At 37.7% G+C, this 27,785-nt stretch overlaps 5 protein-coding genes across 5 annotated transcripts; 3 read left to right on the forward strand and 2 right to left on the reverse strand.

Moving 5' to 3' along the window:
- The first annotated feature begins 1,550 nt into the window (after positions 1–1,550).
- On the forward strand, positions 1,551–5,601 carry LOC145894612 (fatty acyl-CoA reductase 1-like). The gene is made up of 13 exons (XM_082983232.1): positions 1,551–1,563; positions 1,794–2,017; positions 2,168–2,343; positions 2,490–2,587; positions 2,751–2,889; positions 3,251–3,374; positions 3,638–3,873; positions 4,141–4,271; positions 4,408–4,486; positions 4,590–4,679; positions 4,746–4,875; positions 5,080–5,207; positions 5,460–5,601. The coding sequence occupies exons 1-13, from the start codon at positions 1,551–1,553 to the stop codon at positions 5,599–5,601; spliced, it is 1,710 nt and encodes a 569-aa protein (XP_082839358.1).
- Positions 5,602–6,351: 750 nt separating this feature from the next.
- Positions 6,352–12,802, reverse strand: LOC145893925 (fatty acyl-CoA reductase 1-like). Its single transcript, XM_082982329.1, has 14 exons — positions 12,549–12,802; positions 12,061–12,209; positions 11,662–11,853; positions 11,345–11,520; positions 11,028–11,122; positions 10,617–10,755; positions 10,297–10,420; positions 9,892–10,129; positions 9,716–9,808; positions 7,858–7,936; positions 7,711–7,800; positions 7,399–7,528; positions 7,208–7,335; positions 6,352–7,031 (listed from the first exon to the last, which is right to left on the reverse strand). The coding sequence occupies exons 2-14, from the start codon at positions 12,151–12,153 to the stop codon at positions 6,908–6,910; spliced, it is 1,701 nt and encodes a 566-aa protein (XP_082838455.1). The 5' UTR covers positions 12,154–12,209; positions 12,549–12,802; the 3' UTR covers positions 6,352–6,907.
- Positions 12,803–13,269: 467 nt separating this feature from the next.
- Positions 13,270–19,757, reverse strand: LOC145893924 (fatty acyl-CoA reductase 1-like). Its single transcript, XM_082982328.1, has 13 exons — positions 19,673–19,757; positions 19,412–19,597; positions 19,100–19,275; positions 18,901–18,995; positions 18,689–18,827; positions 18,461–18,584; positions 17,973–18,192; positions 17,458–17,607; positions 17,088–17,169; positions 16,905–16,994; positions 16,340–16,469; positions 16,104–16,231; positions 13,270–15,983 (listed from the first exon to the last, which is right to left on the reverse strand). The coding sequence occupies exons 1-13, from the start codon at positions 19,697–19,699 to the stop codon at positions 15,794–15,796; spliced, it is 1,737 nt and encodes a 578-aa protein (XP_082838454.1). The 5' UTR covers positions 19,700–19,757; the 3' UTR covers positions 13,270–15,793.
- A 2,685-nt stretch (positions 19,758–22,442) lies between these two features.
- Positions 22,443–26,191, forward strand: LOC145894889 (membrane progestin receptor gamma-like). Its single transcript, XM_082983557.1, has 8 exons — positions 22,443–22,653; positions 22,866–22,997; positions 23,361–23,506; positions 23,930–24,103; positions 24,373–24,535; positions 24,674–24,834; positions 25,013–25,136; positions 25,597–26,191. Exons 1-8 carry the CDS (start codon positions 22,454–22,456, stop codon positions 25,742–25,744), a joined length of 1,248 nt encoding a protein of 415 aa, XP_082839683.1. The 5' UTR covers positions 22,443–22,453; the 3' UTR covers positions 25,745–26,191.
- A 155-nt stretch (positions 26,192–26,346) lies between these two features.
- Positions 26,347–27,684, forward strand: LOC145894613 (testis-specific serine/threonine-protein kinase 1-like). Its single transcript, XM_082983233.1, has 2 exons — positions 26,347–26,922; positions 27,361–27,684. Exons 1-2 carry the CDS (start codon positions 26,347–26,349, stop codon positions 27,682–27,684), a joined length of 900 nt encoding a protein of 299 aa, XP_082839359.1.
- The last annotated feature ends 101 nt before the right edge of the window (positions 27,685–27,785 follow it).

Raw genomic sequence — 27,785 nt, forward strand, 5'->3', positions numbered from 1 at the left:
GTGCACTTTGGCCGGCTTTGTTGCAACTGCTCCCTAACTAAAACTGATACTGGGTTATTGAAACTGCTGAAATGAAATAATATCGCAATCTTCGCTACAACACAGTGGTTATTCAATCGACATTACGATCATGTTTGTGATATCATGTCACATTTACAAGCAATCTGCCAAAATATTTGCAAGCGATCATTAAACTGACCTTTGCCAAGGAAGTAGATTATAACCCGGTCAACTAAAATAAACACGAACCGGGCTAAAAACATATAAATTATACCGCATGGTTAAAGGCTTTCCCTGGTATCGGACCTTATCCACATAAACCTTTAATAACCATGCAGTTTATTAAAACAATCAGTGTTACTGTTACAAAGGTTAAATGCTTCCCTCCAAGGTCAAATGCTGACGGCTTTCGACCTTGAAATTGCTGTTTTTATGGTTGAATGTAGACGTTAACTTTCAGATAAAAAGCTTCCAGAACCTTTGTACAAAAGAAATGACCTGAATGGTTTTCTGACAAAAGCGGTTAAAGCTTTGTTACGCAAATAATGATCGCTTTCGAAAATAATAAAACACGTTACAAGGTAGACAAAAGTATCATGATGACGTAATAATGTTGCATGGTTCGTTTGTTGGTTAGTGGGATAAAAGAAAAGCGATTTATTACAATTGGTAACGCGTGTGAAATAATGTTAAGTTCGTGTATAAGCTGCAGACAGATGGCCACTGTTTCGACCTAAAAGGTCTCATCAGTGCAGCTGGTGTGACTATCAGACGACTTTGCTGACCAAACGGCCAAGCAAAGACTTCCACTTTGTGGTGACTATACAGTCACCGTCATCCGTTGGGCACCAAACTAGGTGCAACCTTACGGAGAAAACAAGGTGGAAACACTATGGCCAAGCAAGCTCAACCAATAGTGCCGTCAGGCCCCGTGTCACAATAATCATATGATAAGCATGTGGAGCCAATAATATGAATTTGTGTATAAGCTGCAGACAGATGGCCACTGTTTCAACCTAAAAGGTCTCATCAGTGCAGCTGGTGTGACTATCAGACGACTTTTAGGTCGAAACAGTGGCCATCTGTCTGCAACTTATACACAAATTCATATTATTGGCTCCACATGTCAATATGTTAAGTTCGTTTCGAAATTTCAAAGTTTGTGAAAGTTAGTTGGGTCTACATCATTGTCCGCAACATCAATTCGTGTGTCGTAACAAATATCAGTATTATGACGTAAGAATGAAGCAAACAATAAGAAACCGCAACTTTCGGGTCAACCGGCGTCGAAAACTTACCAAGGTTTCCCGACTAAATTAATTTTTTTTCTTTTCGAGGAATGTTAATGAATAACTGACACACACGGTCCTTATATAAGCGGCGCATGGGAAAATTACAAGGAACATTTTCATTTTGCTGATTGGTTTTACAAGTTTCTTACTAGGAAATCAGTCTTTCGTCTACACTGCATTATGCCAAAGGTAAAGTCAGATTAATTTTTGTTTGAATTATTTCAGCATCGCCCCCTATGTGTAGTTTGAAAGTGTGGAATGGCAGCAGAGAGTAAATTTGAACAGGTTTCAGATAATTTGCGAAAGATAAACGCGTGAATTTAATCCAACGCTTTTGAAATCCACCAACAGCAATTAGAGCCACGTTAGGAACGGAATCGCCACCATCTCATATGATCTTAACGCGGTGAAAGCATTTAAAAACGAGCGCATAGTTAAAGGCCTACCTTGATATCAGACCTCAACCACATGGACCTTCTTCACCATGCGGTAGGGTCTGAGTTATATTTTATGCTTTTACTTTTTTATCACAGGAATATCCACTACTGCGGGATTTCTTCCGAGGGAAGACGATCGCATTGACCGGAGGGACTGGATTTATTGGGCAAGGAGTCATTGAGAAGTTGCTCCGATGTTGCCCGGATGTCAAGAAAATAATCCTCCTCATCAGAAACAAGAGGGACAAAAGCCCACAGGAGAGACTTGAAGCTTTAACTCAATTACCTGTAAGACAGTTCAGTTCCATTTATTGCAAAACTTCTTGCCGTGACATTTAACTGTGTAGGTTTCGTGCGACTGTCAGTGTAATATTGGTGTCCTGTCTAAAACTTGCAGGTAATCTCAATACAATCTAATTATTACACAACAATGTGCAGGTATTTACTTTGCTTCGCGAACAAGAACCGAATTTTGCTGAAAAACTTCAGTTTATTTCCTGTGACCTTGAAGCCCCCGACCTTGGTCTCAGTGAGGATTCTATTCGGATTTTGCGGCAAGATTGCGAAATTTTCTTCCACTCGGCGGCAACTGTTCGATTCAACGAACACTTGAGGTAAAAGGGTGGGAATTTTAGGTAAAGTTAAAGGTCACAAAGACGACCATGCTTTGATATCTCAAAGGTCAAAGCAAGAGTCATAATGGGGTTAATTTTTGCTTAATTCAGAAAGTTTTGATGTAAAAACTTCATTTTTCCAACAGGTTGGCATTTGAAATCAACGTCCAATGCACAAGGAAATTACTGAAAGTATTCAAACGTAACAGAAACAAACTCCAAGCTTTCATCCACGTTTCCACAGGTGAGGTTATGGAGAGTGCAGTCACGCAAGGTGTTTAACCACTTTGCCACTCATTCAGTTTCCTGTAACATCATCTTAAAAACTTATTAAACTAAAACATGGAGTTTCACAAAAGCAATATTTTGCAATCCACACAAAAATTATTATTTGTTTCATGTCTCAGCTTACAGTCAGACAGACAGAGTGGAGGTTGACGAGAAATTGTATCCGTGTTCGATCAACTACAAAGATCTAGAGAGCTCCCTCCGGTGGATGACAGACGACATGATAACTCAACTTACACCGGAAATGCTCGGCAAAAGGTTTTAATATTCTTTCAACAAACTTGCTCGCCACCATTTTTGAAATGTCTACAATCTTTCGTGTGAAATTAGGTATTAAATTTTTTGCCTAAAGGAAATTTTGATGAGCACATGTAAAAAGTGCATGCCCCGAAGACTGTTTAAACTCTAGGCCTGGTTCCACACTCACGCTTTGCGCCGGCGGATTCTTTGTTTGTTTATTATACGCCAGCGTGCGGGCGTACGCTCGGGACATTAAAACAAACAAAGAATCCACCGGCGCAAACAATGAGTCTAAAGAAAGAACAGAAAATGCATCAAATCAACAGGCACAAAATACATGTTAAATCATCTCCATTCATATTGATATTTGTTTTTCCAGACCCAACACATACACTCTGACCAAAGCAATGGCTGAAGACGCTATTGCAAGAGAGGGGAACCACCTTCCTGTTTGTATTGTCAGACCGAGCATGATCATCCCGGCGTACAAAGAACCCATCCCAGTGAGTGCTAAATACACTGCATGGAACCGTATCGCAAATAAACGATCTTGTTCTAACTTTAACTTTTAACCTTGCTTCGTTTTATTCATGGAAAAAATTTCCCTCGAGTGAGAATTTTCGTATTTCGCGCATTTACATAGAAATCGTATGTAATCATTAAAACGTTAATTTTAATTTTTTTTTACCTTTTCATCAAGTTGTTGTCGCAAATTTAACTTTAAACATCTCAAAATATATCTATTGATGCGATATCTTCCCTGCAGGGCTGGTGCACCAACATGTACGGACCGACAGCTTTCTTGGTCGCTTACTCGATGGGAGTTGTGCGCGCCCTCATCGCTGACACAAACACAGTTGCTGACCTCATTCCTATTGATTTCGTGGTGAACGGGGTCCTCGCCGCTGCCATGAAAACAGCTTCAGATAACGACGAGAGGCGATCATCGCTCGGTTACCATAGCGACAGCGGTGGTTCGTTCGAGGAGGGATATGAAGGTGAGTTGATCAAAATATTGTTCGCGAATAATCCTTAATATTGTGACGAAATACAACTTGGTAAGTTGGTAAATTTTGCTTTGAGGTCATAACATTATCACCATTATGTCAACTACAAGAAACCCGAGACAACCAGCTCAATTTATTTAACTTGCTATGTGGTTTCAAGTTTATGATAATGTCCGAATTTATTTTGGTGCGGATTGACTTGCTGTATGGTTTGAAGATTACGTCACCGTCTCATGTTCTACAATTAATTTGCAGATAGCAGTTCTGCAAGTAGTTCGGGGGATGACGATCCACCAAAACGTCCAACTGAGGATCTTCCATCAAATAAACACGAAATTCCGATCTATCTTATCAACTCCAGCACTGTTAACCCAACCACTCTTGGAGATCAAGGTGAATATTTTAAAGAATAAAAAAAACTCTTTAAATCATTTATTTTAACACTTTTTTATCACTGATATCACAAGATATTCAACCATAAGCTGTCAAGTTGGCTAAAGCTAAGGTAATTTTGTTTTTTTGCTTTCAGCCGAGTACGCTTACCATTACTACGACATATTTCCGGCAAAGGCAATCCGCACCCCATCTTTGTACATCACAGAAAACAGGTGAAACATGCATTGATTTGTTTCTAAAGCTTCATTACAATTTCGATCCTTGAAACTATTCTGGATTGAAACGAAAGTTGCCATAAACTTACGTTTTTCTCAGATTACTGTACTCCGCTGTATCGTTTACAACACAAACAATACCAGCATATGCGATTGACGCTTGCCGGATGCTTGTAGGCAAAAAACGAAAGTAGGTGACCTAAACTTGGATTAATTTTGTACAAGGAACAATTGTTTGATTGTTGTTTTATTCTAGAATGATCGACATCAACACGAGAATACGTAAATCCGTCGACGTCATTGAGTTTTTCTTCACAAACTCCTTTAAGTTTGGGATCGAGAAGCAGCAGGAGTTATTCCACTCTCTGCAACCTGAGGATCAGAAGGTTCGTTTGAAATTTGAACAATTTTTCAGACAAGATCAGATAATTACCCAACGCGGAAATATTAAGTCGTTTTATTGTGACGACATAGTTAAAGAATACACTTTTACTGCCACACTTGGTCCATTTTTCTCTCTTTGGAGTCAACGCGGTCCATTGTGTTTGATGAACACAACCTGAGTATAACAACCAGACTTTTCTGAGCAGACTTACAGTTTGGATCTTCGCGTGATTGATTGGAGGAAATATGGTGAAACTTACGCTCGAGGTTGCAACAGATTTCTACTCAAAGTTGATGAGGAGAAATACGAAGAAAACAAGAAGAACTTGCAAAGGTTCGATGACAATTTGCTTTGTTTTCATTCACTCAACTCCTGAATTTTTAACATATGTTGTATATTGTCACATGTCGTGTAACAGATATATATCAAAATATAATTGATTTTTGTGTGGCTTAAGCTTATTCATTTCCATTGACGCAAAGTTGATTGGAGCTAACGTCACTATTTACTTATCTCAATATAACTTTTAATAACCTATGTTATCTATACAAGTGTTTGAAACTGTATTATTGTAACTTTTAATAGGTTGAAGATGTTGGACAAATGCGTGTATTCGGCATCAGCCTTGGGTATGGCAGGTTTGGCGGTAGCGACTGGATTCACCGATTCCTTGTGGGAATTAACCGGAGTAATTTCGGAAAACCTCGGGATTTCAGTGCTCGGATGACGACAGAAATGTAAAAAATGTTCCTTTTTATTGTTGAAATTTCACTTTTATTGCGTTTCAGTTCTTTTTGTTTTGTCTTCTTGGTTTGTTGTAAATCTAAAAGTGCAAATATGTATCGTTCTATCGCTGACAATAAACATAGCTTTCCTGTATGTACGTTTGTTATGTGTTGCTGGTTTGACTGCGAGCCTGTATTGAATTAAACGCTATTCGTCATTCGCTTTATTGTTAATAAATTCACCGTTGAGTGAATCTACGTCACCCAGTGACCTGATGCATTGGAATAAACCACTTAATGAAAATGATCAAAGTTCAACTATTAGCGCCCGCATAAAGTTTGCACTATTAACATTTCAACACCGGTAATTTGCGCAACGCGGTTATGACGAGAAAGCCGCGATTCCCGTAAATCGACCTCGAATTTCCGAAACCGCGAGCGACGCTTCGAACCAGTGACCTTTGGACTTTCAAGGTCGTTCGCAAGCAAGATGTTTAGTTGTTTGGTTACTGATAACCACCATACGCAACCATGAATGAATATAATAAATAGACTTCTTAAAACAAAGTGGTGGTCTCCAATAGTTTACCATACATCATATTTTGTGAAAGTTTGCAAAAAAAACCCATGCATAATCTTATAAGAAGTAAAGTGTGAAGCTTAATACGTTTGCAACACGAATACTTCACTGATCGAACTATAAACAACCTCTCGGAACTCAAAAATCCAACCCAAACACGTTTTGATTGCAGGTATTTGATGTTTAATAAATGTTTTCCTATATTTTAGCACACAGGAAGTCGTGACACATGTACAATATAATAATGTGCTTTAAATGTGTGGAAGAACGAACAACGAATAACGTCTACAATATATTCTAGAAAGAAACAATGAAAAAGCGATGTGCATTGTGACGTAAACGCCAAGAGCATGAAATAAATATTGTCTGGTAACGCACTTGACACACGAAAACACGGGAAAACTGTTGTGCCTTGCAATAGCGGACAACTTTAAAGATTCCTTTGTCTGCAACCAAACAAACAACGAGGGGATTTTTCTAGAAAAACAGTTCAAAATATTGGGCAAAGGTGCAAGAAGTTCTCAACGGATGTGTCTTGCACCAACCATGTATTTCAAAGCACTTGTTCAATAAATAGGAAATTTTATTGCAAGCAGGCGAGCACCAAAGTAGCACAAACACCTTCAGATAAACAATCGTCTTATGACGTCACAATGCCACAACAAGCAACTATTGCAATTGTAACATTGCGTTAAAATTTCATCACAATGAGTTGAAGAATAGTTTTATTATCTGTTAACAAAACTACGCCTGAAAGAAGATAGAAAAGCCCAAATGAGCTTCATTAACCCCGTGTAACCCAACACGGCAGCGATGAAACTGAAGTTTACGCAAAAGTTAAAAATTTTCCACCTGAAAAACAATAGAAATAGTTTATTGGATGAAAGAGGCGTTCCGACATGAAATTTTGAAACAATAATGTCAATAATGTCAAAAAGTAATTTAAATTAAACTAAGACAATGACAAACATGTCTGACACAAAGGCGTCACTCAAGTTATATGCCTATTATGTTTGTTTTAAATTTACCTTTTAAGCATTTTTCTTGCAAGGGGATATTCCTTCATGCTTTCCTTTACAAGAAACCTTCGCGTTCCCATCACATATCGTTTAATGTTTTCCTTCCATTCAAAAGACTTCGCATCTGTCGTGAAAGTCTGAAAAACGCGAAACCCTTTCTCGGTTAGCGAAGAAAAAATATCCAAAGTCAATAATCTTACTTTCTTGTCTGTTTGTGTGAGCGATTTCTGGAGGGTCAGTGCGTTTTTAATTTCGAATCTCCAGTCGTTTGTGAAAAAAAATTCCATTACTTCCATGCCAGCCAACAACTTTCCATTTAAACGAAGCATTCTGTAAACACGCCCTTTAGATTATTCTTTAAATTAAGTCCTTTTTTAACAAGTCAGAACCGTTGAATTGAAATCACACAGTTAATAACATTCAGTTTTACATTTAAAGTTTTCCACAACATTTGTAAATTAAACTTCAAGCATCAATCACGGGAGAGACGCCATTGAAGTGAGTAAACTTACACTGGACGCTGATTGGTCAAAGTTAAATACACGTCATAAAGGAAAGCTGGAAATGTCTGGCCCGAAATCAACTTCATTCGATGAAGAAATCTAGGGAACAGGTGTGAGGTAAAAATTATGTTTCTTCATAACTTTTTTGTTCTTTACCTGTTGGAAGTGACAGTTACAGTCGGAAGACGAAGTGGGTTCAAAGGATAGAGTTCGTACCATTCCTTGCCGTATTGGACTAAAAAAACGCATATATTGTGTTGCTGTCAGGCATCTTGTATTTCAATGCTGAATACTAATCATCTGGCAAACTTTTGTTGTATCGACGCAGCCTTCATCAGGAGGTATGAAATGTAATCAAGCAACGTGGACAATGTTATGGGACATAAACAAAGAAAATTAACGATAAGAAAGGGTGAACACATCTGCACTATACAATTATCAGTAACCACACGGGTTATCATGGTGTTTAAAGGCGTTATGTAGGCGACACATTCGTGGTCATGCGACGGGATGACGTGAAGTCACTGCTCTCCCATCTCAACTCCATTGAACCGAGCTTCGGGTTCGCCATGGAGCGCGAGCGAGGAGTTGAGTTGTCATTTTAGATGTTCTGGTTCGAAGAGTAGGGGACTCTCTCCACAAGGGTGTACCGCAAGCCACCCATTCCAACAGGTATCATTCGTTCGGCGCACCCGATCGCACACAAGAGGGCGGTAGTACGCTCGTTATGTAATAACTGATGACGCTGAACGACAACAAGATGTTGGTTTTGTTGATGAAGCGCTTCTTGCTAACGGTTACCCCCGTTCCTTTTCTGGCTTAATCGAAGCTTGACGCTGATATGGGATGAGGGGAAGCCCGAGGGTATAGTTGTATTACCGTATATTTCTGCACTTTCGGAAACGTTAACTTTAACATTAGGGTTTTTGAACTTTGCGTTCCTTCCTATCTCATCCGAAAGACCGCGTGCATGATAATCTCGACACGAGGGGTGTAGTGTACAGCATTCCCTGCGGTGGGTGCAGTCGCGTGTACATTGGGGAAACTGACCGTGCGCTGAGAAAGGTTGAAAGAACACCAAAGGAACGTAAACAACCATGAGGTGAAAACAGCTCTCACTCATCAAGCGGCCAAAACAGGACATGCGGTGGACTTTACAAGAACGATGATTTTGCGAGTCCGATAGGTACAAGAGGATGTTTTTGAAGTCATTGAACATTAATACGCATGCGTCATCACTCAATGACAAAAAGCGAACTCTGTTTCCACAGGTGTATCGACACTTGCTAAAAAATTATGCCGTTAAACATGGGGCGCACCAAAAACCACGATAACCCGTGTGGTTAATGATAAATATACAGTGCAGGTGTGTTCACACCTTTCTTATCGTTTTTTCACTTCTTTTTTTCTATTGTAGAGTTTTTTTTGTTTATGAGCCACAACATTGTCCACATTGCTTGATTAACATTTAATGCCTCCTGATGAAGGCTGCTGTATAACAACCGAAGCGTCGAAACGTCGAGAAAATAAAGTTTGCCAATAGAGCAGTATTTAGCAATAAAATATGGCAGGGTCAGTAACAAGTTATCTTGTATTTCAAATCATCAGTTATTTTGGCACAATTAAACGTGTACTTCTATTCACCACTACAAACAGCAGGCAAAACTTCGGTGAATCAAAGTATACGTTTAATTTTGCCAGAAGAACAAATTAATTGAAATGAAAAAATCACAATATTTTATATTTTTTCCGTGGTTTTCACAAAATACACGTGATTATTGAACAAAGTGGGCGCCGGACTCGATAACCCTTATGGTTTTATCCTTAAGCTTAATGTTCATGTGTGTAATAACTTTTGTACAAAATAAAATGATTCTGTGTCCGCAAGATGGTGCTACGGTCAACTGCTGCACTGGTTAAACCTCATAGATCGAAAGTGTGCAGTGTCTGCATTTCATTGAAAATGATTTCAGTGGAACCAACAAAGTGTAACAAAATATTAAGTAATCCATACCCAGTTCTCGAATGTAAATAGGATTGCGCCCTCCAGTGGTAAGATGGTAAATTGGCACGTGGTGGCGCTTGCAAGTCACGGGACTCAACGAATCTTTTAAGCGAAAACACGAAACAATATTTTTGTTAAAAACAGTGCAAATAATCTGTTTACATAATACCAGAGTTAATACGAACCTCCCTCAGGGTTGACGGCACAATTTATGAAACCGTTTCGTTCTTCAGGTATTGCCGAACTTGATTTTGCGCTAAAATCGCGCGCAGTCTTCATGGCAGCCCCTAAAACACCATTAACCACAAGATCGACTGGTATGAGGTCAGCTACTACCCTCTCATCCGCTATTACCGATCTCAAAACTCCCTTGCCGTATGCCACAAAGAACGCAGTCGGTCCGTAGCTGTTCGTGCACCAACCCTGCAAAAATAACACTTTAAGAGAAATCACCGACAGGTGAAGTACCAGCTCTGTGGCGATAAAAGCAACACGTGGTTCATAAAAAATAACCAAAGTTGAGGTCGCAAAATCGTTGCGTAATATCCGATTCTGTCTGAATACACGAAAGTGGATAACCGTTCACTCACAGGGATGGGTTCTTTGTACGCCGGGATGATCATGCTCGGTCTGACAATACAAACAGGAAGGTGGTTCCCCTCTCTTGCAATAGCGTCTTCAGCCATTGCTTTGGTCAGAGTGTATGTGTTGGGTCTGTGAGGTAGAATTGCAACAACTTCAAGGAGAAATTATAATAGTATTGGCAGCACTTTGAATGCATTTGGAAAGTTTCCTGACTCAGTTTAGTGCATTTTACCTGTTATATTGCGCTTGCCTTTGCAGGGGAGAAATTATCAACAGTGGTGCAATCTAACATCAATACTTTAAATAAACAATATTATGCAGTGACCTTTTTTTTAAAAGCTGGGGAGTAACCTTGGTGACAAGGTCATCGTCCATCCATCGGAGGGAGCCCTCGAGGTCGAGATAATCAATCCCACAATCGTAAAGTTGTTCCTTGATTTCATATCGATCGCAGTGAGAATAAGCTGCAACATTGATCAAAAAACTAACAAGTCACATACGCACACTAGGGGGCGGCAATTGCCACATCTTGTACTAACTAATGACCCGACGAGTGCTGTTTTCTTATGGCAAAAAATATAGAGATTCTCTGAATTAAAAAAAAGGTTTAATACAAACTGTAAAGGAATGGAAAATTGAGTGATTCGCTGGCAAATGGCAGAGTTATATTTCCTAGAAAGTCACTTTAATTCGGTCAAGTTTACGAGACCTATAGGTAGGCGTTTGACAAACGTACCTGTTGAAATGTGGATGAAGGCTTCCAGGTTTGCCATGCCACGTGCCAACTTTAAAAGTCGTCTGATGCATTGAACGTTGACCTCAAACGACACTCTGTAATTATCGAAGAACCACAGGTAATATCTAGCTTTCGTTTATGAAACTAAAGATCCACTAAAAATTACTGCAATTATCCAACAAAAAACAACATTTCTGCCTCAAGCAATTCATTCTTATTAGTTTGGTTTGTGATTAGAACAGGTAATTACAATCTTGCCTGACCAATACTTAAAGGTGTTTATACTAAGGTTTTGTTACATCATGGTGGTTCGTCACCTCATATGTTCGTTGAATTTTAGTGTTGCCGCACAATGAACAAACACGTTCACTTCATTCTTTATGACTTCAACCGAATCCTCGCTTAATCCCAAATCTTCCGACTCCAGGTTGCAACAAACATAGCTGAGTTTTGCCGCAAAATCCGGTTGAGATTCCCGAAGTACGTCAAACGCCTTGAAAAGTTAAGAGAAACAGAAGTTGAAAGAGTTCGACCGAAAGACTTAACATGTAATTTAAAAAAAATATTTGTTGCAAGTTTTAAAGTTTCCTTAATTTACGTAATTCCGCTTGTGTAAACAACAATATGTGCTTACAGGTAATTGTGTTAAAGCTTCAAGCCTCTCCTGTGGGATTTTATCCCTCTTGTTTCTGATGAGCAGAATTATTTTCTTGACATCCGGGCAACATCGGAGCAACTTCTCAATGATTCCCTGCCCAAGAAATCCTGTCCCTCCGGTTATACCAATTGTTTTGTGGGCGAAGAAGTCCTTCAAACTTGGGTAGCTCTACAAGCAATAACGGAATTGAAAAAGGGAATTATGTTAGCTACAGACAAATCGCCTTAGTTTCGACCTATAAGGTCTTATCAGTGCAGGTGTGACTATAGACGATCATGCCGACGAAACGGCCGTAGGCAAAGACTTCACCATTTATAGTCGTATAGTCGAAAGAAATGTTTAACAACAGAACGTCATACCAAAAGCGAAACTTACACCAACATTTTTATGCAAGAAATCCTTGGGTTTATCTTTGACTTGATCGTCAGAAACAATGCCTGTCATTTTCGGCAGAAGGTCTGACCCCATATGAACTGACACAATTCCAACGTCATTCGAACATTGCTTCGTTGTTGCCAAACAATCTGCAGTAGAAGGATGTTATACGCAGTTGGAAGTTGTCAACATATTGCAAATAAATTAACACAATTTAAGTTTACGACGTGATTTTTGTTGCCCCCCCCCTATGAACAAAATATTGCAGTTGCGAACTATCTTTTTTATAAAACCAGTTAATAACATGTAAACATCGGGATTTGCCGGGTTCCTGTTGGTCAGAAATGATTACTTTGCTGTGATTGACACACTAGGATATATCATGAAAGCCTGTTTGATTCCCTTGTCAACAATACATGAAATTAAGCCACAGTGCCATCTTACCGCACTACTACATGTGAACGTAATTCAATACAAAACTTCATTACCTTTTTCTTATTTAATATTCCAGCGTAATTTCCAGGTTCCCCGAAATCAGACTTGGCCAACTCACAAAAACAAAATTTACCAACCAAAACTTTTTTTCCTGTGACGAAACAAAGGTCTGTGTGATAAACAAAGCGCTCTACTGTAGTTGAACGGAACCGCCTCAATCAGTTCCATAATCTCACTAATATCCTGGCCGCAGCTATATCAACAATTATCCTGGCTGCTCAAGACTATATCGCTGTTTCGACGAATGTACGTTCTGAACCACATACGTTTACACAGAAGTTCTTTTCACACAAAATTCCAAGAACTACTGGTGAAGTGTTTGCATTTTTTCTCGGCGTTTGGCTACGCATGAGAAACCCATGGCTGTAAGTTAGTGGAATCTTAACGTCATGGGCGAAGTTATTAGTCCAAAACGTGCACGTGTTAAATTTTGTAATCTAAATGTTAAAAAGTCGTATTTCTAAAAATATTTACCAAAATAAAATTTCCTATCTCTGCACTTAACGAATTTGTTTGGAAAGTTTGTCAAAATATTATTGACATGTGATTTAGAAAGGTGTATTTTCGCTTGTTCCCAAGGGAAGAACGGTTGTTAATCATTTGATATTGAACACTTCAATCCAGGCAACCTTACATCCTGTTCCTCTTTACGTCATTTATACATTACAGGAAGTAAAAAGGTCAAATAAAAACACTTTAAACCACATCCATTTCAAATTGTTTCACATGTTTAGCTGTTTTTGTTCATTTGAAAAACAACTTTACAGTAGATCATTGGGGCAATAGTGATAACATGAAATTGTGTTCAATATCTATTTAAGATCACATCAAACATTATTGCAGAACCAATGTCCTTCGTACTGGTACATTTTCTCCTTTATTTATATCACACAGCAGCTATGCAAAAGTTTCACAAAGCTCCAGTACTACTTATTGCTAAAAATAAAAATTACACTTGTATTTTCAGAAAAAATGCATCAATTAAATTTAAACATATAATTGTACAAACTGATTTGGTGACAGATATAACAGATAAAACAACTGTTTAAACAGATTATTTATAAAAATGGGGAACACTACACTGGTTGACAAACATTTTTACAATATTTTTACAATGGTTTGTTTTACAACATTTTACAATGGTTTGTTTTACAGTATGACAGATATTGGCGTCGAATGGTGTGCACAAAATCATACAGATAGGTGGATAATTCATGTGACAATATTCATCTACAACCAACAACTACATACAATGCAAGTTGATCTGTAGCAGCTTAAAACTATCAAATTGACTTTTCCAAATCACATGAATTTGGAACCAACATTATTCCCCTAATTACTGACTTAAGACAATTGCTTGACAAAAACTAATGTACACAAAACATATGCAAAAATAAAGAACTTATAAGTTTAAGCAAAGCACAGGTAAGGTGTATGCAAACAAACAATGTCACCCCTTAAAATTATTGTCTTCAAATTGATAATTAGAGAAATAACTTTCCACACTAACAACTACTAAATTCTACAACAACATTTTTCTACTCAATATGGACAATATCTTGCTTGCTAAAAGTTGTTTATCTTGCTCAGATTTAAACAAAACAGATTTGTTCCTTTTAAAGCTTTTTTCAAAATACTAGCTGTAGAAATTCTATTTACCACACATGTTTACACCCATCAACTTCTAATTACTTTGCAGCAAAATAAGTTTTCATGATAGCTAATTGGTGCATGAGATTGTTGAATGAAGCATATGGACATCACATCCAGGAAGTGTTTCTCAGACATCTTTCCACTGTTATGGTAAAGCCAGACTACTATTACCACAATACATATACGTAGGTTGTATTGAAGGAGGTGGCACATGTCAAGCTATGTAACTTTACAAGGGAATTGATTTACTAAATAAACATGTTTATGTTTGTTACAAGTTTTTTTTGAAACATTAACTCACCAAAAATGAAAACAGAAAACTACCTCTGTCACAAGAACTTTAGAATAATGCAACACCAACCTTAAACACAAAGTTTTTTATATTGAACTTCTATTCAAGGTAAGATGCAAAATATAAATGCAAGCACTGGGTTATCAAAGTAATGACAATTTGATACAAATTATGTCACTTGATTGTAAAAGTGTGCATGTTACAAATCTTATGGACATTTTGGAACTATTGAAGAGTTTGTGTACCATGTAAAAGCTTTACAAATGAAACAGTTTAATCAAAAATTAAAGCAACAACAATGAAAAAAAATTTTAGAACCAAGTTTTCAAAACACTACACTACCTAAAGTCTGTAACCTCACTATTAAGCCCAAAGAACAAAAACCCCATAAAAAGAATCGACACAACAATACACTTGTGTGTAGCCATAGATTACAAGATATTTAACCTCGACACCAAACTGTAATTTAGTCATAACAAACTTCAGTACTGAACTAATATCGTGTCGCATCTAAATGACAACTCGAATGCCACAAATTCAATCACTCAAATGGCTGGAAGCACCAACTTCCTTTCACAAAGCACGGACGTCCAAACCTTACGTCCGATGAATAAAGGGGAACAATAGAGATTTTGTTTTTATGCCACGATGCCACACAATCGCTTAAGTCATCTCAATTAAACGAGAGCTTACTACAAACCAACAAAGGAAGGGCTATCAAATAAACAGTGCTAATTTTTCAACCAAATAACACCACAGGATTCTCCCAGTGCAAACATTTACAACAGCAGATAAAGCCACTACCCAAAAATTACATAACTTTAAATATTTTACCTTGCAACTTGCTAGGAAAGGAAGCAATTTGTCTAATTACTAAGTAAACACATCAAGCACATTATCATCATTCAGAAACAAATTTAAACATGCTCAATTATATATGACTATTCATGTTACCAATGTAACTGCATGAAATCATAGCTATCTGGTTTGTACAAATGCATAGAAAAAGCCAAATAGGCAGCTAAGTGCATCATAACAATTGTGGTGCGTGTACTAATAATGTGTTCAAAGTTGTTGTTTGAAGATATAACACATGTCACCACTTGAACGTTATGGATTTCTAATATATCATGTTTGTTTGCGCAAGACATATATGCTAATGAATATGAAAATTACGACATAAAATGGGGAGGCCAATGTATGATGGAATTTTGCATTCAACAAGTTACAGAAATTACAAACAGATTAGTTGAAATGATTGTCTAAAACTTTAACAAAAGTAAATCATTTGCTTCATGAAAGAATTTTAGAAAAAAAACTTGGTCCATGCAAAGTGCTTGATATTTGAAAGAAACCAAGGAATTTGAACCACAATGACATGAAAAGATGCCATAAATTCTTTGCAAAGCCAGTTTTTGACACTAGAAGGCGCCATCCAAGCATGAAGAGAGCAATTTGCGTTACATATCCCAGAATTCGCAACCTGTAAATATAATTCACATATTTAATAGTTGTTGTGACTCAAACAGTCACATGAAAACACATACAGCCTTTGTAACCAAGAATTATCACAAGGCAATATAAAAATTATAACTTTTCAAACCTCTGCAGATGCCTTCTTGCGGCAGGGTACCCCTGCATGTCTTCTTTCATCAAATACTTCTTTGCTCCTTGTGCATAGTATTGCATATACTGCAGGTAATCCACTGTGCGCGCGTCAAAATTAAATGTCTAAAAAATGCATGTAAACGTAAGCTTATTTACATTCAAGTTATGACTTATTATTATGTAAATGCTTTGCATTTTGGATTAGACAAGCTTGAAGTAAGATATGCAAACCTTTTTATCGTGATCAGACATTTCAGCTTGTAACCTAGCAACACTTTTTCCACTCCATTGCCAGTCATTCATGAGAAAGAATTGCAGAACACCGACCATGTCACTCATGCGCTGCGTGAGACGCAGTAGTCTGCAAAAATTACAATAAAATTAGGGGTGTCTCATCAGTACAGCTTGGTGGTTGGTGCATTCGCAGCTAAATAGCCAAGCAAGACTTCAACTTGACTGTAAACCATTGGGTGTTGAACCAAGTTTAACCACAGAGACAAGTCTGGGAGCTCACTAAGCAATGAATCAAAAACCAATAGTGACGTCAGGCTAGGTGTAATGAAAAGCAAAATGTCAGTCTAATATTTTTTTTTAATATTTGACAAAAATGGCATGGTTCCGCTAATTGACAAATATCTGGAACTCTGTTACCCAAATTATCTGTTTCCATTGTGGGAAAAATCACACAAACATTTCAACTTAGGTTCGATCAATTAACTTGATAAGCTTATGTGCGGTGTGGCTCGGTGCTTGAGCAGTTTCAAAACAAATATTTGCTCAAACTCAACAAACTTACTTCGGTCTCCGGCCAAGCAGAATCAGACTTGTATCAAACAAATAGGCGGGAATGTACTCGTGAAGGAAGGAGAGAGTATGGTATACATACCTGTAACATTTAAACAGTTAGAAAAACTTCATTATTATTTCACATTAAACATCAGAGCACATTTAATCCAACTATTTGTTTTATTTTGCTTACTTGTTGGTTGTCACATTGAGGGAAGGAAATTGGAAAGCATAATCAAGTGGGTAATCATAAAATGTTCTCTTCATGACAACATCTAAAAACATTGGTACATTAATATCGGCCAACAACTGTGGGCTTTCGTAGTAGTGTGCTTGTAAGTTTCGAGTACATAACAAGTAAGAAACAGATAACATCAGACAAGTTTTATCAAAATTTAATCTGTTTATTATTCTAATCAACTTGTTTTGGACAAGCTAATTTTACAAACTGTTTATTTTGTTTGTGTCATAATAAGTAAAAATTAAATTATATATTCCAACTACAAAGAAAACCCACAACATAGTTCAGTGATGTCATAGTTTAACTGACAAACTGTACTTACGCCATTGTGCAAGTGTAATTGGATTGGTGCTGCCTGCCACCAAGTGGTAAATAGGAAGGTTTTTACGTCGTACCATTATTTCCTCACTTTCAATCAAGTCAACTTTTCCCAGACTTTGTAACTCCTTGTCACAACTCGGACAGGACCTCCCTGGAACATAAAATATCACATAGAAATACAACCATAAAAGCATAACAGTGCAGTTGTATGGTTGAGAAGCAACGGGAAGTTCTTACAAAAATGAATCATAAACTAATGCATTGTCTTGAACTTAGAGGGACATTTAATTTGTCTGCTATTGTTTCACAAACAAATATGGCTTTAGGAAATTGTTTGTCATCAAAACAAAGTCTGTACACATGTGTTTTTGTTATCTATGTTTGCCATCATAACCATACTGACTGATTCTCATCACAAATAACAACTAATCATTGTGACTTGGCATGTTTGGTGGCAATTATCATCAATGGCTGAACTTGAGGTTTTTCATTATTGATACAAACTAATGTATTTACTTAATGCTGGAGATCGTGAAATCAATGGAGACTTTTCGGTGACAATTTCTTGTTGCCTGGTTAATCCTGTCTTCCATGCAGCAGCGAGAATTCCACTTACAACATAATCAGATGGAAATAGATCAAGACTTTTGGTGAGATCAACCAGCAAAGATCGTAAAAGCCCCTTGCCATATGCAACGAGCAAACCGGTGGAACCATTATAATTCACACACCAACCCTGTAACGTGGCAGTGTGTTGAATTAAAACCAAATATGTTGCTGTCTTGATTGTCAGGGATACTGATATATCTTAATGGTCTTTTAAAAGCAAAATATTGAAAAGATGAATCACATTCCATGTTATCTAGATTTATGTTAGTTATAAGTGTTAATAAGAATGGGTATATTCAGCGAAAAGTCATACCCACCAAATGTATAAAATTTACTACACATAAAAAATATTGCAATTGTACATCTCTGAAAGCAATACTAGAGCTGATAATTACCGGTATCGGATCGAGGTACGTCGCACCCACTATACTTGGTCGCACTATGCACAGGGGAATTCCCTTTCCTTCCATAACCAGTACTTCCTCCCCGAATGCTTTTGTCAATGTGTATGTGTTCGGTCTAATAACAAACAAGCTGAAGTCTTACTGTGCTGTAATACTTGGGTATTAACTATATTTTATGTTTCGGTAATATAAAAACAAACAAACAAACAAACACTTTACCTATCTCTTAGAATATCAGGTGTAAGTTTTGTTATCATTTCATCTGTCATCCATTGCATTGAATCGTGAAGTTTGTCAAAATCCCAACCAGTTTTGTAAACTTCTTCATTGATTTCATGTTGATTGCAGAAAGAATAAGCTGTAAGATAAAAAGTTTAAAATTTATTGGCATTGTGCAAATATTGTGTTGTCTGAACCACATCTGGTCTCACCAGTTGAGATATGGACGAGAGCTTCAAGATACCTCATATTCCTGCACATTTGCAATATCGTCCTCACTGCTCCGGTATTTACTTGGTATGATAGCCTGAAAATAAACCACAATTATGTAATTAGATAGACTTTGAAATTTGCAAAAAAAAACATATTTTAGCACATAAATAAACAACAAAATTGTGTATTAAATTTTACCGGAGGTGTTCGTTAAAGCGTAATGTTGCCGCAGAATGAATAAAAATTTGCACTTCATCAACAATTTGCACCATGTCCTCATCGCTAATGTCAAAACCTGGTTGTTCAATGTCACAATGTATTGCTTGGAGCTTTGACATAAACCCTGGCTGCTGGTCACGTAATTTGTCAAAAGCCTTGAACATAAGAAAAAAACTGTAGTAAAACAAAACAGATTAATCATTTTATCTTTGTCTTTTTTATATCTTAATCAAATTAATTTTGATATTTCTTTTAAGGAAAAATGTTTAGAAACAAAGAAGATTTGCTTACAGCTAAGTCCGTCAACTTTTTCAAACGCTCTTCAGAAGTTGAACCTTTCTTTTTTCTGATTAAAAGAATGACTTTTTTAACATCAGGGCAACTTCGTAAAAGTTTCTCAAGCAAGCAATGCCCAATAAATCCCGTCCCACCAGTAATTGCAACAGTCTTTCCAGCAAAATATTCAGGAATTGAGGGCTGTGAATGTAAATAAAACAAATAAAAAATTAGACAAGCAAGCCAGCAAATCAAAAAATATACAAGCATACTTACTTTATTTTTATCTTCAGGTTCAGCCATCGCGGATAATTCTCAATTATTGTCAAACAGTTAATTGGCTAATTTTAAACTTAAACCTAAAAAAAATAAAAACAATTACTTTCGTTTCAAATTACCATCACACACAGCCGAGACTGCGTTTTTTTTGTGCATGTCACAAAGTTCCTGCACAAATAACTTTTTCGGTTCCAATAAATTAAAGACACCAAACATCAACCTGTTAAAGTTTCTAAAACACTTCGTATCTTCCCGTTTTCGTGTGGAAAGTAACAAATTTTTTTTACCGAAACGATGGAAAATACCATTGTGTATTCGTACAGGCGAGATTTCTTAAATGATCGAATAAATTCACTGAATTTAAGTTTCTGATGATATTTGGACTGTCAGCACAGTACTTGTGACTCCATATAAATAGGTTAGTAACCTACTGAGTACTGACAACAGAAAGTAAACTTTGGAAAATCACGCCATCTGGTTCATGCCAATCCGTGGCAATCCAGTGCGAAAAATAAAATGCAACATGCGGCAAACCTTTCTCAACTGTTGGGTGACAAAATAAAAGTGTTCTTTTTTGTAGAGATATTTTATGACAACAAATACTTCATTATTTTGTTGTAATTATTTTTGTATCAGGCAGCTTCAAATGTACATACAGCACAACCTAATAGAATTTCATCGCATTGGATTTTTTAAAGATATACAAATCGAATTTTGTTTACGTTTGCTTATTTCCATAAAACTGACTAAAAAACGTGACTGTTGTTTCAATTAATTGTTTTGGAAAAGCAATCAGCTTAGAAACTATACAAGTAAACTTTACAAATACTTAACAAAGTATCATCATATTTCGGCGCAATATCCCCCGTAGTCAAAATATTTTCGTAGCGCCGGAATGGTGGTCGATACCATTGACCTCAACAATAGTCGTGCTTTTGCACGTTCATGCCGCAAACATTTTACACTTTTTATCGCTTTAATATGATACTGAACTTCCTGTTAAATGCCGGAAACGCGTTGTGGCGGTTTGCATGCAGCTATTTCCCAAACACCTCATGTTCCATGCAATCTTGCGGCAACCAGTTGATCTGTGGTGAGAATTACTGCGTGAAGAACAGGAAGCCGCACGAAAGGATGAGCAGCGTCACTGATTGCAAGGCCAGTCAGACCGTGTCTACAACGCCTAGGGGCTGATACTACAGCAGGTTAAGTTGTCTGGTGAAGTATGCGTTTTGTGGCAATCATTTCGCGTAAGTGGGCATAAAAGTCTTCTTATTAGATTGTCGAGGAGTTTTGAACCAACCTTGCTTGTAAGATGCAGTTCGGCAAGGTATTTATTTGTCAACATTGCGTCGTAAATGGAGAAAAATAGTGTTTTGTCAAGCGGGAAACAGATAAAACTCACAAAAAGTTTGTTGCAACGCTTTTAATGAAAGCGAGGGTTTCAAAAGTTGAAGCACTAGTCTGTTATATATTCATAGATGCAAGATGTAGTGTACAACAGCATTGTATAACATTAACAAATTGTAGAAAACGTTTTTTCTTCAGGTTTGCGTTTACATACGTAACGTCCGGCTCCATTTCGTCACAAACCACGAATAAACCTCTTTGTCACGTTTTGCTAAAGGTCGGAATTGCAACAAATTCGTGTGCACGGGCTATCGACGGGCGTCCACTTACAGCAATTACAACACGGCTATGAATATTTAAATGCCGCTGATGTTGGCACAGCCATTTATACGCGGTTGAGTGCACATGCCTTTGGGCCTAGAGGACAACAGGAATGTTTAGAACGGTTTGCTGGTGGAGGGCTTTTGTTCTGAGCAAACAGGCATTTTGTGAAGAGAGTCACAATGTAGGACTTGGCATAGAAACTTTTGATTTTATTCCTTGATTTTCAATTGAGTTGATTTTAAATGTGTTTGACTTCAGTTTGGGCAAAGATTCATGTTAGTATTAGCTTCATTTGGTATTAGGATCATTTACCCCGCAGTAAAGTCAAAGAATGTGCGTAGGTTTTATGCTTAAACGTTCACTGGCATTATCGTTAGATGGAAATACTGAATTCAAATCCCATTAAAATCTTGTATTCGAAATTGTTTATTTACGTGTAAGAAAAATGATTAGAATGGATTTCATGAAAGCACTGCCGTTTTTTAGCTTGAATCTATACTAATATGGAAGTTATTCATGTCAGAAAGTTCGATTCCCTCCAAATTAAAACGCCACGTGTTTTCTTAGCTTTTGCTAAATTGTTGACCCTTTTTGCAAAAAGTTTATCGTGTGCGTGGTATACCAACGCCGTGTTGTTATCAGGGGTGGACATTTGTTGTTATAGAGAGAAATGAAAGCATGTTTATAATGACTTCCTGTGCGATAATACGTGGCTTATGACGTGATGTAATAGTTTCCTTTTGTGAAACATAAACAAAAACCAACGTTCTGAGCAACGAAATGTGTGTCATCGTTTTATTTCACCACGTAAATGTTTGTGTCATAAATGCTTGTTCTTGGAACTGTTTGAGTCTTGCATTGAACACCCAACCAACTAATGTGGAGTCATTTATGCCTGTTTTTCGTTTATTCATTGTTTTTTTGCCCCACAAAGACGACAAACAAACAAGTAACAAAAGTGAAATTGAGAAAGTGAAATTATAGACATGGATAAAGTATCAACTAAATATTCCCTGTGGGATTTTAATGTCAAACGCACTCTGTTGATTACATGTTTTGTAAACTCGCTTTGTAATTGTTTGAAGGCACTTTAGTGATGTAACAATGGCGGGTCTGAGCGATTCTGTGATGTCACTATTCGACGGGGGAATTTTCTCCTTACTGAAAGCCTACATTGCTCCACCAGAAGAGAATAAATGTGAGAAAACCACTAGATGGAGCCCCCACGAGTGTGAGCATCCGGTCAATTCGTTGGAGCCAAAACCTGACAGTGAACTTGGAAAGAGAATGAAAAAGATTTACGGGTACGAATGTAAATACACATGGGTTTTTGTTGTTTATCGTTAAAACCTTGGGTTTATTACAAACTAACTAAATGTTAAAAAAACGACTGATTTCTTAATTTGACTACACTCTAGCCCTCTACTGGGCATTGTCTTTCTGCAAGCAACACGAAAACGTTCTGTTACAAACCATTAATTTAAAAAAAAAAAAACATTTTTTTTCGTTTATTCAGAGGGAGTTATGGGAAATGGCTTCGATCGTTTGGAGTCACGCCATCTTGGGAATCCCCGTGCGACACTTTGGAAATCCACATCTGGCACGGATACAGACCTAACCCATGTTCTGTATGGTACAGCCTTAAAAGGTGACTTGCCAAAAAAATGTTTTCAGGCAATGGCGAAATATTTTGATCTCTACAAAAAGTGTTTTGTCGCGGAAAATTTTTCGTGGAAAAAGTAAAAAATAGCGGGTTACTGTGGTTGGTGTCAAAGCGTTGTTTTCTGGGTTGTCGCATAAATTACAGATGAGACAGTGTGAAGGCAGCTAGGATACTGTGTGAATTGCTAATATGACTCTGCAGCATAGACGGAGCCCTTTACCGTCTTTCCAATAAAATATGTCCAAACGTAAACACAACTATATTTGACGTGTCACAATATTTCGTGTTTGGGTTTGTGGGGAAATTACACGAGACCTCGCAACTTTATTTCCCTCTCGTATGTTTCAGTATGTTTTATCCCACCAATGAGTTGATGAATATCTGGACGCATCTGATCCCGCTCCTCATGATGATGTGGAGGACTTACACGATCTTCACAACGATTGACGAACCAACTAACGTCATATACTATCCCTTCTGGATCCACTGCTTTGGTGAGATTATTTTACAGTTAACTGATATGCGAGAAATGGTTTGTCAGAGCAGTCCAAGCCTCAGTACATCAAGTTTGGTCGGTCATTGGTGACCGGGCAGATTCAGGAGGCGCGAACGGGAGATCTATAACTTGTCCTTGCACTGAAAAGCGCCAGACATAACAGATGTCGCAAAATTGATTTTCGTTAACCACACTTGGCGTGCTTTCGTCTGGCTCATTGGATATTCCTGTGTAGCGCCCAAAAATCTAATTATTGCGTCACAATGAGTTTTGGATGGTAACCGACCTTATTTGTGGATGAGCCGTTGGTTGGTGTGAAAAGGTTTTGCGACTTTGAATCAAATTATCCCGTGCTGTCCTCGCTTTACATCTAACGACAAGTGAAAGGTTAAATTTCTTACAAATTCTTATTATTTTGAAGGCTGTTGCTACGTGCTGATGGCGAGTTCTTTTGCACACACCTTCAACTCACTGTCGGGCCATGCACAGGAGTTCTGCATGTGTTTCGACTACAGTGCAATATCTGCTTACGGGATAACCAACGTCATCGCGTACGAATTCTACGTCTGTCCGAGAAGTTGTTTCTTCGAGACAAGTAAAATATTGTTTGCTCGTTTAGTTAAAATCGGTTAATTTGAGGATTTATGAAATTATTTTGTTATTTGACTCACTAGAATTAATTTGAATTAGCCTCCAAAAATGTTGCATAACTTAAAACATCATACTTTGCCTTGTTCAACTTTAACTTACATGCACTATAAAGCACCCAATAACCCTTACAAGCACATTTAAATTCCTATGAAAATGTTTTCTGTTGTTGTTTTGCGTTCGATATCACAAATAAATCTGATATTTACTTTCCAGGTCTTTCAACCCTCCAGTTTGTGATTGCTTTCACGTTTGCCGGTTACGTCACCAACTGTTTCAGTTGTATTTCACGTCATCCAAAGTGTCCTTACTACCTCATGTTAAGGTTTGCACCCTTAGCACTCTGCTACACCGTAACCTCAATACCGTGCGGCACGAGGTAAACACTTTTACTTGTAAAGGCCAAGGGGTCTCTCGTGATTTGAAATTTGTCAAGCGGAGTGGGTTGGGGTCGGATTCAACGTAATTTTAACGCAAGAAGAAATGCTTGATGAAAGACAGAACTTTTGTGGTTTAGATTTCTATTCGGTACAAGGAACAACTCATCGGATATAAGCAACCACATGATGTGCTCGATGGGTTCAGACGAATTTCCCCTCATATTTCCTATCCATAGTTTGATGAACTTGATTGCCATCGGATTCACAGTGACCAGATTTCCCGAAAAATACTACCCTGGTATGCAGCAAACTTACACAAGAAGTTGTTTTGTTAAAAAACTCCCATTTTCGAATATATATTGTATGGTTTTCGAACATATTTTTTCCAATGGCGCAGAACATGTTTGGCATCGTATTCACATTTCATCCGACACGTAGGTGTAACAACGAACTTATGAAGTAAAATTTTGTTTCAGGCACTTTCGACATCATCGGTCATTCCCATCAGTTCTTCCACATTTTCATCGCATTTGCACTTTACACACAAAACCTGATGACTGAGAACGTCCTAAAGGAGGTTTCAAAGCTGGTTTCCCAAAAGTTAGTAAACTGGTCACGTTTAATAGGAAAATACTAATACACTGGAACGCAGAGTTTTCGAAAAAACTTGATCCACATATAAGCCTGTGTAACATAGAATTCTGTGCGAATATTAACGTTAAACTTTAGTGTAGTATTTTTTTAACATCCTGTACTTCTGGCACATTAAAACGCAACGTTTCGCCTGCTATCCATCTAGGCTTCCTCTGGGTGCCAAGAATAGACTATTAAAATACAATATGCCTGGCAGCAACAGAAACATTATATTTAGAGTAGTATTTCAATTCGAATATGTCACCCAAACTAACAGGTGGGTGCTTTGTTCACGCCTAACCGTTAAAATTGGCATAAATTTCTATGTGGATCAAGTTTGTCGACCTGGCTGTGTATTGGTGTTTTAGTATTTCCCTTTCAATAAGGCCAAAAAGTATAGAAATTTGATCTGTTTTGTGCGTTTCAGAAAGCTCGTGGCCGAGGATATTTCGGTCACCCCATGGAATACTTTGTACCCCATCTCAACGTACGTGTTTGTGTCAGCTTTGCTCGTGTGTTCGTTCTCCTCAATGCTTGGGAAAGACTTACACCATAGAAGAATAAAAACCAAGTGAAACGTTTGATGACGCCAACCTCTTTGATTTTTTTTTATATATTTTGCACTATGTAACCGTGTTACCTTGCTATGCGCTTGTGCAAAAATTAGAAGAATTTATGGCCTGAAAAAGTTCTTGCATTTCATTAAATATCAAAAATTATTCATTGATTGGAGTTCAGATTTTTCAAACCATCCATAGAAAAACTAAAAATTCACATCGTTTGGTGTATTTATGCGTCTTGAAGCTTCACATATCCTGATACCTTTTGTGGCTGCGAATTTCAAATTCGCTTAAATTCATCTTCCATGCTTCACCCATGCAGTTTTATGCTTTTATTTTCCTAATTTCTCACGATTTACTCCACCTGTTGTTTAAAAGTGACACGTCATCGTTTGTTGACGTCAACCTGTGCTTTAACATTCCAACCATTAGTCTAACATTGATGACTATTACGTCACAATGCAGTATAGTACAAATACTGTAGCATTTGAAACCCAAAATTGATGGTTGGATAACAGTTACATGCAACAAACTCGCCCATTGTGACGTAATAATATGCATTCACACGAAGGTTTGAAGTAATCAAGGAAAAAATACAAGAGTTCATACCAGAAAAAATGGTTCTGGAGTTTTTCAGAAGCGAAAACATCTTACTTAGAAAGAAGGGTTATGTGAAGGGTCAGGATTTAGGTGAGGGCAGTTACGCCAAGGTCGTGAGTGCCACGTGGTCAAGACCAGGTCAGGAAAAACCTCTCAAAGTCGCCTTAAAAATTATCAATGAGAAAGAAATTCCAAAGGATTTCAAAGAGAAATTTTTGCCGCGCGAGCTTGAAATTGTGCGAATTCTAGAAAACCAGAATGTGATCAAAACTATGGAAATATTTAGCGGTGGAAAGAAGATTTATTTAACATTGGAATTTGCCGGTCATGGAGATTTGCTCGGTTACATTCAACTCAGAGGTGCCCTTAGAGAGAATGATGCGGCGTTACTTTTCCGGCAAATGGCGTCAGGGCTGCGTTATTTGCACGACAACGAAGTCGTCCACAGGGATTTAAAATGTGAAAATATTTTACTGAACAGCAACAACGTCCCAAAGATCGCGGACTTTGGGTTTTCAAGAAAAATGTCCACCGGAGATTTAAGTCGGACGTTTTGTGGAAGTGCGGCGTACGCTGCGCCAGAAATTCTTCGGGTAATTTTTTTTGTTTTAAATATCTTAATTTGATTATCTTGAGAAACATTTCCATGTAAATTTGACACCGTTTCATGGGCGTCCGGAGGGGTAATCCCCTGGAACGAAAAGATAGCAGGAACCAAAATTAAATTAAAAAAAGCTTTCCCTCCTGAGTTTTTCATGCGGACGCCCATGAACTGTCATGCACGAGTGATTACGGTGCGCTAACATGATTCATTGTGTTTTCACGTTAAAATTGAAATCCATTCAAATTTACTAACCACAATTACAATAACCAATAATCACATACTGTAGCTTATATACATTGTAGTTGGCCTCGCAGACGAATCTGGCGACTGTTTTTACGTTGCCTACTTTGGCGCTGAAGTTGTTCAACAAACAAATGTAAAAAAGAAAGCAATACGTGATGCTTATACGTGACAACTTACATTTCAGGGTGTGGCTTATCAAGGTAATACAGCTGACGTCTGGAGTCTCGGTGTTATTTTGTTCATTATGAACTGTGGGCTTATGCCCTTCCGGGACAAGAGCATGAAAGCTCTGTTAAACGACCAACGCTCCCCACTCAGATATTCCCAAAAACTCAATAAAACCTTATCGGATTCCATCAAATCTCTGATGCAAGAAATACTGCAGTATGAAAGCACCAAAAGATTGGGTCTGGGCGAGATTTTAAATCATGACTGGGTACGGAGGGTAGTCCCCGAACTTGAAACACCTGACGGCGCCAATGTCAGTGCAGAGGTCATTGTGACTTGAAATCAACTTTAAACTAACTTGATAACCGAAACGCGATGTCTGCAGCAATGTTCGTCAAATTTGGCAGACTTACAAAATATATTTTTTGTGATCGTGTGTTT

Source organism: Ascidia mentula, chromosome 3, assembly GCF_947561715.1.
Source record: "Ascidia mentula chromosome 3, kaAscMent1.1, whole genome shotgun sequence".
NCBI classification, from domain to species: domain Eukaryota; kingdom Metazoa; phylum Chordata; class Ascidiacea; order Phlebobranchia; family Ascidiidae; genus Ascidia; species Ascidia mentula.